This window comes from Carex rostrata, chromosome 22, assembly GCF_964058835.1.
Source record: "Carex rostrata chromosome 22, lpCarRost1.2, whole genome shotgun sequence".
Taxonomy (NCBI): Eukaryota; Viridiplantae; Streptophyta; class Magnoliopsida; order Poales; family Cyperaceae; genus Carex; species Carex rostrata.
This window is the reverse complement of record NC_135939.1, coordinates 7,922,335-7,932,086: the sequence shown is the minus strand read 5'-3', so window position 1 is coordinate 7,932,086 and position 9,752 is coordinate 7,922,335. Positions and strand designations below refer to the sequence as shown.

At 31.8% G+C, this 9,752-nt stretch overlaps 1 protein-coding gene and 1 non-coding gene across 4 annotated transcripts; both read left to right on the top strand.

Moving 5' to 3' along the window:
- The first annotated feature begins 423 nt into the window (after positions 1–423).
- Positions 424–512, top strand: LOC144574459 (small nucleolar RNA snoR8a). Its single transcript, XR_013518226.1, has one exon. It is a non-coding gene; the product is annotated as a small nucleolar RNA snoR8a (small nucleolar RNA).
- Positions 513–4,763: 4,251 nt separating this feature from the next.
- LOC144573879 (RNA-binding protein 1-like) lies at positions 4,764–7,653 on the top strand. Of its 3 annotated transcripts, none has more exons than XM_078323653.1 (3): positions 4,764–5,122; positions 6,272–7,199; positions 7,429–7,653. In XM_078323653.1, the coding sequence occupies exons 1-2, from the start codon at positions 4,859–4,861 to the stop codon at positions 7,184–7,186; spliced, it is 1,179 nt and encodes a 392-aa protein (XP_078179779.1). In that variant the 5' UTR covers positions 4,764–4,858; the 3' UTR covers positions 7,187–7,199; positions 7,429–7,653. The 3 variants fall into 3 exon arrangements, with proteins under 3 accessions (XP_078179779.1, XP_078179780.1, XP_078179782.1); XM_078323654.1 differs by having other exon boundaries at positions 4,765–5,122; positions 7,426–7,653; XM_078323656.1 differs by having other exon boundaries at positions 4,765–5,122; positions 6,272–7,204; positions 7,436–7,653.
- Positions 7,654–9,752: the final 2,099 nt, after the last annotated feature.

Sequence of the window (9,752 nt, the reverse complement as noted above, 5' to 3'; positions counted from 1 at the left end):
GACTTGATGTAATTTGGGCCTGTAGAAGCCCAAACCCGAAACAATTTAACCCTTCCGCAGCTTAGCCCAATTTAATTTCTAGGGTTTGGGTTGATATAAAGACCAACTTATTTATCCCTCTTCTCAGTTCTCACAATGGACATCTCACATCTCATACCGCCGCCCATTTTTTTTATTCTTTTCTCTCTTTTCCTATCATCTTTATTGAATTCTGAATCAGTTTTGTAAGGGAGTAAGATATTAATTTTCAGTTATGGTATTTTCATTTAGAGGCCATGACATAAAATTCGCTCCCAATACTGACTTATTTTTTGGTAGCGTTTAAAGCCCTGTTTCAAATGCTTAATGGAACGATTTTGGGTTACGCACGCTTCTATATTTTCTCTGTATTTTTTTATTTTTATTTTTTTGTATTTTGTATTTGTTGGTGCAGTGATTAGAAAAAATCATTCCTCGTTCTGAGACCGAAATGGCATGATTGACTTTGATACACCCATAGAATATGAGCGCCAATTTTAGAATTATATTAAATTTTGTAAACTTTGGATTTTTGCCTTGGCTTTTATCCGGTGTGATCTTAACCGGCTACTGTTGTACTACAACACTTGTACTACCAGCAGAAAACATTCTTGTACCAGTAAACCACCTGTTATACCAGTATGGAATCGATAGCATTTGAGCTATCTACGGAGTTGTGTAGAACCTGTACCACCTTAGCAACGTTAGCTCAATCATTGGTAGTGCTAATCTGATTCCACCTTGACAAAGGTTGTGGATTTGCTACTGTTTTAGAATTACATCGTTTGATCTTGCATTTTTTATAGTATGGAGCTATGGGCCATTGATCTAAGATGAATGCAAAAAAGAAAAATTGGTTGGGATTTATTTATGATGCCAGCACATTACTAAACTAATTTAGTGCTTACTATTGAAGTCGGTTAATGGATATGGATAAACATTTATCGCATGGTAGTTCTGTCTGTACTGGACTTGTTCATCCGTGCCCGACCCAATTCGTTAAAGACTAATGGGTTGGGTATGGTTATTAGGTTGCAATATTTTTGACCTGAAACGGTTTAAATATTTCAATTTCTTTTTCATGTTTTAGTGATTTGTTATATATTTTTCATGTATACAGTGACCGTGGCAGTTAAAATTTTAGCATTAAAACTCGAACATCTAGATTTACTTCATTTGGTTATTTAAAGAATAAGATAAAGTATATATATATAATGAGTGATCCAATTACTGTTGATGCATTTTGACACGATGTGTTTACAAATTTTGCAATTTTGAAATTCAAACAGTTGAACCGAACCCTAAACCCTAAATTCTAAATGCTAAACCATTTACGTTTGATCAAGCAAGGATTAGTGTAAGAATATCGATTTTTGGGTTAGTGGTTGAGAATAGTGCTAATTTGAATGGTTTGAGAATAGCACTAATTTTGCACTATTTGAGTTAGTAAAAATGTCATTTGGATTGTATGTTTGAAATAGTGATGGAGAGAATAAATAAAATAGTAATTAATCTAATTTAATATTTAAAATAATATTATATTACATTTAATATCTAAACTAATATTATTTAATTTAATATTTAGACTAATATTATATTACATTTAAACTAATATTTTTTAATACTAATCAAAAAATTTATTTAATACTAATTTATTTAAATATTATATTATATTTATTTATTGCTAATTTAATATTTCATTTAATACTAATCTAATATTTGAACTAAGAGTAGAACTAGGGTGTTCTTAAGCTCACCAAAGTATTTGGTGAGTTTAACTCCAAAACCCATTAAATTTGTTTCAAATGATGAATTCGAACTGTTGAAATCCGTCTACCTTACGAGTGATGCGTCTACATGTGAAAATTTTAAACATGCGAATTAATTTAATATCAAATCAAGTGGTCAAAAAACATTCAAAAAATGAATGCACTAAAATTAATTTATTAACTTTCTAATTTTGACCGATAGACTTTATACTAAATTAATTCGAATGTTTAAAATTTTCACATGTAGACGCATCACTCGTAAGGTTGGCGGGTTCCAACGGTTCAGATTCATCATTTGAAACCGATTCGATGGGTTTTGAAGTTAAGCTCACCAAACACTATGGTGAGCTTAAGAACACCCTAGTTCTACTCTAATATTATATTACATTTATCATTTAAATTAATATTATATTATATTTAATCCAATATTTTATTTAATAATAAACTAAAATTTAAAGTAATATTATATTAAATTAAAATTTAAAGTAATATGATATTTTATATTTTATTTATATTAATATTAATATTTAAATTAATATTATATTTTATTTAATAGTAATCTATTTCAATATTATATTATATTTATTTATTGTTAATTTAATATTTTATTTAATACTAATCTAATATTTGAACTAATATTATATTACATTTATCATTTAAATTAATAATATTACATTTATCATTTAAATTAATAATATTACATTTATCATTTAAATTAATAATATTACATTTATCATTTAAATTAATAATATTACATTTATCATTTAAATTAATGTTATATTATATTTAATCTAATATTTTATTTAATAATAAACTAAAATTTAAAGTAATATTATATTACATTAAATATTTAAATTAAAATTTAAAGTAATATGATATTTTATATTTTATTTATATTAATATTTAAAGTAATATTGTATTTTATATTTTATTTAATACAAATCTAATATTTAAAGTAATATTATTTTATATTTAATATTTAAACTAATATTATATTATATTTTATAATATTTTATTTAATAATAATCTAATCTTATCAGATATTATATTTATTTAATACTAATCTAATATTTAAACTAATATTATATTACATTAAATATTAAAATTTATATTATATTTAATATTAATCTAATTTTATATTATAGTTATTTAATACTAATTTAATATTTAAATTAATATTATATTACATTGAACATTTAAACTAATATTATATTACATTTAATCTAACATTTTATTTAATATTAATCTAATTTAATATTATATTTATTTAATACTAATCTACATTTTAAAATAATATTATATTTAATTTAATATTTAAACTAATAGTTTATTTAATACTAATCTAATATTATATTATATTATATTTAATACTAATTTAATATTTAAACTAACTCTAATTGAGATGAATCAAATATTTTATTAATATCACTAACCCCACAAGCTCTATTCTTGCTAACCCAACATTTTTATGGGTTAGTAGAATAGAGCTATTTTTTAGATAACCCCAATTGCTAATTTATGTTTGGATCAACAAGAATTGAGAATAGTGGAGCTAACCTAAGATTCGCTCTATTCTTGATTGATCCAAACGCAACCTTAATGTTTAATATGCTTAAAGATCAAAATTTATATATTTTTTTTTAAATTGTTCACTATCTATTTAAATTTTTTGAAAATTGTTGTTGGGTAATTCAATGGGTCCAATCGGTTAGTGCCACCCAAACAGAGGCAATTGCATCGCTAGAGAGATACATGTTATTGGGTAACATTAAGATCTAAATAGCGCGCTATAGCGTTTTAATGACATTGACGCAACACACACCAAGACCAAGGCCCAAGAGAGACAAATTTAGGTGCGCACAATTAGGTTAATCATGCTAGAAGTCGAGGAGAATAAGCAAGAGCTACAGTATAGTATAGTCCATAGTCACATGATTCGCGAATTAAACTTAAATCTAAATAATTTTTTTTTGTCATTTTGAACTGAATGTCGAATTATTCGGTTGACCGAACTTTGACCGAATTAATTCCGAATAATTCGCGAATTTTACAAATTTTTTTTGAATTTTACGAATTATTCGTGAATTTTTCTCAGAACATTTTTTTTTTCTTTTGCTCTCTTGCAGAACTGAAATCTTTGATCCGAATAATTCCAAATCATTTTTAAATTATACTCAAATTATTTCCGAATCACGAATATTTGACCTCACCTCGCGGAACCCAAATAATTCATTTATCATTATGGTGTAGTCTATAGAGGACCTCCGACCAATTGAGTTCATCCAAGTTCGCATCCTCTACATTGACACATCATTTGAGTTTAGCTCCAGATCTTCTGATCAAAATCCGAATCAATTCAGTCCACATCTTTAATGCACGGTGCCCTTTATAAGTCCTTTATGTTCGTGCGGATTTAAATCAGACGATTCAGATCTAAACTAAAAAATTAGTTAACTCAGGAGATGTGAATTGAGTGCTATACTACTTGGGATATGGAGATAAATGATAATGAACCAATCCTGGTCCTGGATGTTACATTTTTATTTTTAGTCCCCAGCTTTAGCTAGAATCTTATATAGGGCGTTATTTTCTTAAATATCAATAAAAACACGGGACCCATTTTAAAAAGAATACAGAAAAACAGGCTTGACGCTTCCACTACCCTGGTCAAGGGTCAACACTCCTTTTTCTCACGTTTCCAGTAATCTCCTTTTCTGAGGAAAAGGACACTTCCGGCGGCATCAAACACATGCAACTATGACGGTCATAGGCTCATAGCAGATTTCTATCGTTAGAAAGTAATGGAGATAATTTCTATTAATAGTGAATCTAATAATAAATTCCCTCACTTAATGCACACTTTCCCATTGAACGGACAGGATTAGTTATAACAATTCAACACCATTTAATCCACCGTCCATTTCCCTCCAATGCCTGAAATTTAGAAACACCGCGCCTCTTTCCTCTGCTCTGGGTTTCTCTTGTCTTCCAAAAACCCTAACCCTAACCCTAACCCTAGCCATCATCTCACTCTCTCTCTCCTTCGTTTTCTTAAATCAAGATCTGTTGCGATGGAGCCTTGTGAATCGACGTCGCTAGATCCGTCGTCAGAGAGGGGTAAACTGTTCGTCGGAGGGATCTCATCGGAGACTAGAGAGGAGGTGTTGAGAAATTACTTCTCCAAGTACGGAGATATCGAGCATGTGGTGGTAATACGAGATCGACTAACGGGAAACGGTAGAGGTTTCGCCTTTGTTCAGTTTGCGAATCCAGATTCGGGTGAGAAGGCACTAGACGAAAACGAGAGCGAGAAGCATGTCATTCTTGGGAGAACGGTTTGCTGCTCCTCTCCTCTTATTTAACTTTAAACAAAAAATTTCGATCCCTTGAAATTGAGGTCCGATTAAGCTTGTTATTCAATATATCTATATATGTTAACAATATAATGCATGTAGAAATTTATAGTGTGTACCTATGAACTTAGTAGTAAAACCAACGAGTTGTCTTGTGGGCTTTTTGCAAAAGCCATGTAATTTGTAAGGTGTTTGTTTATTCATCTGCATTAGTTGATTAATGAGAAACTTGTCAGTTTTATTTAATGGAACAATATGCATATGCATTTGCTTGTTTGATTGAAAATTTAATAGACTAGTTGATTATTGGAAAAAAAAAATTCAGTATAGCCTTTGAATTTATTAACAGAACAATATGCACACAGGTTTGCTTTTTTATTGAATTTGAAAGACTCACTTATGTCAACTTTCACCCATTTTGAACCTTTCCACATCTATATTCTTTTAACATAACTTTGATATATGTAAACCACAATTGAAGAAAAATCTTGGTTGCTCGTTTCTTGATAACCTTAGTTTTTTTTTTGTAATGAATTTATCACCTGGTTTACAATTTTGCTAATTTAGCTGTACCTTTCATACAGTATAATTTTGTCTGATACGAGGTGAAACAGTCAAGCAACCTTACTCCAATTTGATTAAACATATTTTTTTTAATTGGAGAAACGAGGCCCTCTGAAACACCCTACTTCCATTATTGCTGTCTTTTATTTCTGGTCAAGTTAGTTTGATTGCTGGCTGTCCTGTAGCTTGGAGAATAAATTAATAATAAATAATAGTAACATTATTCAACATTTTGTATTCTCGCAAGTTTTGCTTTAGATGGTTGTAAGAAATTTTTTTTTAAAATGAATACTTAAGCGCTATATGTATCACTGTATGCATTTATGTATAATTTATTAGTTATTATAAAAGAAATGGTTTTCCAAATAATTATGGGGATATTCATTGGATAATTAACAACAAGTAATTAATACACCAGATACACCTAAAAGGAAATTTGCAGAGTAGATACACATAAATACGCCAGATGCAAGATGCATCAAGCATAATGTCCAAAAATGTTAATTAACTATTTCTATAATATAAATTTACTAATATCTATGTAATTAAATCCAAAACTTTTTGCAGGTGGAAGTAAAAAGAGCAATTCCAAGAACCGGGAGGAGCCCGTACTACCAACCTATCGATGACCATTATGTAAATCCAGCCATAAATTGTACTAATGACAGAACAACTGAAACAAACACCAATAACACCATTGATGCAAAATCCAAGAAAATTTTTGTGGGTGGCTTGCGTGATAACATAACAGATTCGGAATTGCGTGCTTACTTTGAGAAATTTGGCACGATGAATGATGCGGTAGTCATGATTGACAAGTGGACGAAGCGGTCCCGTGGTTTTGGTTTTGTAACCTTCGACTCTGATGAGTCTGTTCGTAAAGTAATGGAGACTCCATTTCATGAGCTCAATGGCCGCACTGTTGAGGTCAAGATCGCTGTGCCAAAAGGCAACCATAGTAATAACACTTGTGATGGTAATAATTATAATAATGAGAGTGAGTGTGACAATGGTGAAGGGTGCTATGTCCCTCGAATGTTTGGTGCGAGAGAGGGCCCTGGTTATGGTGCATATTTTGGGGGTGTTTATCCACCTTATGGCCGGTTTTTTAATGGATATGCAGCTTCGCCTGTGCCACCTTACATTTATCCAGGAAATTATATGGCTGCAGTTGGAAGTTATGGATCAATGGGTTATGGGGGGTTCAGGGCCCCATTTATTGGTGGACCCAGCATGATGGCCAGGCGAGGCCCAATGATACCATACAGGGATTTTGGGGCATATTTTGGGTATATGAATAATGGAGGGGGTGTTTTGGGAGGATATATGGGTGGTAATGAAAATGGTGCTTATTATGGAAATGGGGGTATAGACGATGGCATCAAAACCGGATGTGTTGACCCAGATGTACCATCAACAGTTGTCAATGGGGTCACAGCAATGGTGCCACAATTTGAAGCTGTGAAATTGGATGCACAATGACATGTAGATGCTGGTATTGTACAACTTTTTTCCATTTATCTTTTTCCTTCGAGTTTAATTTGGGTAATATATTTTGATCTGAACTCCGTAGGTTAAATTGATTGGCCGATACTTGAACAGACTCGAAAGTCAAAATGGGAGCCCAGGGTGAAATTTTAGTTGTTGAATGAAGTTTAACCAGGGCCCCTCCTTAGGCCTCTTTACATTTTATTTATTTATGCTAAATTTCATTTTTGTAGCAGGTTGGAGAAAATCGAGAGCATCATGAATTTATAGCGAGATAACAAATTAACGACCCGCGTTTACTCTGTATCATTTAATTCTATTGTACACTGATCTTGTTTTATTGGCTATTTGATGTGTGGTGAACAAAATTGTTTAATTATTTTTTCAATCTTTATTTTTCTGACTTGGAACTTGTTGTTTCCGAAACTAATCTAATCATTTTGAAATGTTTGTGGATGTATGGGTTCAAATTTGTTCGTAGCTTATGTTGCATTCCTGTGCTTTGTGAACTAAAAAACTTGGATAATGGAAATAATACATTGATGTGATGGTTTTACCTAAGAGCTGTCGTTAAATAGTCTCTAAAACAAGGGTGGTGGATATACTTTGAGTCTCTAAAACAAGCAAAGGAGTTGGGCTTGTTTACCGTGAGCATCTATCTACCCAAGACTTGCCATGTGAACGCCAGAACATATTCGGTTATAAGCGGCCTAAATTTAGAAATTGAGCCCACCACAGCCGACATACGGTAGAGAGCCTGTAACTCATTCAATTTTTTTTTTTTCCTTTTATATGTTCTATAGAGTTGCTCGTTTCTGTAGGCGAAGGGAAGAGCATATAGGAATTCCAATTGAAAGGAATTAGGAATTTGTCCTGTTTGTTTTGGAAATGGAGAGGATTGGAAGAAAGCATACAAGGAATGACCCGTTGTCATTCGATGTCCTAGGAGGTCTCCTGTAATGCGTGCATACATGATGAAGATTCTATGATGCAATTGCAATGCAACCCCATCGATTCGATCACTCAATCTTAAAGGCTAAAGTCCAATGAAATTTATACAAAAAAATAAAGATTTCGAGATTCAGTGATTTATGCATGTGACATATACTATCTAGCTAGAGGTGAACCCTAATTGGGGCAATGAAAGGACTCCAAAAATAGAGAATGATTTGGGTGGGGTGGAGTGGAGGTGGGGGGGGTCCAATTATCTAATCAAAGGAAGGAAGGTTCTTTGTAGCATTCTACTGGAGCCAAGCTAGAATGAGAAATTAACATTTCTCATGTGTCTCGACTTTAAAAGGTTAATATTCCCACCGCTTCTTTCGATGTGAAAGAGATGCCATCAAATATATGAACTATGTCATGTCCTTTTGTTGGGTTTTTTTTTTTTTTATTATTTCTTCTTCTTCTTCTTCTTATATATTCTGCAATTGATAGATATATCAGAGACCTGTTTTCACAAGAAAAACAGACGCTGATAAAAAGCTGACTGAATGGCCATTTCCGTTGTGTATTGAAAAATGTTCAGCTTCCCTTGGTGTACCCTCACACTGTACAGTCTTCAAGAAATTAAATCTGAATAAGAAGTTACTATGAGCTGTAAAAGCTTGTCAAAAGAAAATTTAAATTTAAACATACAGGATGAATAAAATTTTTTAATTTAAATTAAGCAAAAGAATGAGTTTTATCAAAATAAAAACAAAAGGAATGAGAGATTTGGTATGGTTCCGATTGTAGCATGTTTATTGTTAAAACTACTTAACCCATATATGATTTGTGTCTCATCAATGTTTTGCCAGCAATTAAAAGATATATATACAGAATCTGCATAGATTACAAGTAGGGCTGCTCATAAGCTAAGTTGAGTCCGAGTTGAGGATAATTTGAATTCAACTTGCAAACTTATAAGCAGAGTTGAGTTCAAGTCGCTAATCCAGTTCCGAGTCAAAAACTCCGATTTGGAATCAACTCGCGAGCAACTTGAGTCGAAGCGAGTCAACTTGTGACTCATAATGTAGTACATAATGAGACGGTCTAATTTAATTATAACCAAAAAGTATTACATAGTTTACCAAAATAATACACAATTAAAGGCAATATATAATGAGATAATGGCCAACACATAATTAAAAATTACGAAAAATACCAAAATAGCACATAATATGAAAAGGCGAGGCAGACACAAAGTGGGGAATAGAGAATTGGGGATTAGGTTTAGTCGCTTCTCTGATTTTATTTTTTAAGTTTTAAGCGGCAATCTGAAAAGCAGGTATAAGGTTTTGGGGGCTCAAAAATTGGAAATATATTAATTAGGGTTTGATGTGATGAGTCCAACCGAGTTGAAGGTAACTTGAAATCGACTCATAAATCAGCCAAGTCAGTAAACTCGAGTTATAGTGAGTTGAACCCAAACTGAGTTTCGAGTCATGAGCTTTTTGTGCACCCATAATTACAAGAGTGTCTTAGCAAATTTGTGATGTAGCAAGGAACGCATGCTTCGTTATGTTTTATTATTCCTGTAGGGGCTGTTCGGCAACACCTCTTAATTCTAGTTAGGATT

Bases quoted from the DNA above. Each gene is read 5' to 3' on its own strand.
- LOC144573879 (XM_078323653.1), top strand. From the start codon at position 4,859: ATGGAGCCTTGTGAATCGACGTCGCTAGATCCGTCGTCAGAGAGGGGT. The intron at 5,123-6,271 runs GTTTGCTGCTCC...AACTTTTTGCAG, and splicing joins ATGTCATTCTTGGGAGAACG to GTGGAAGTAAAAAGAGCAAT.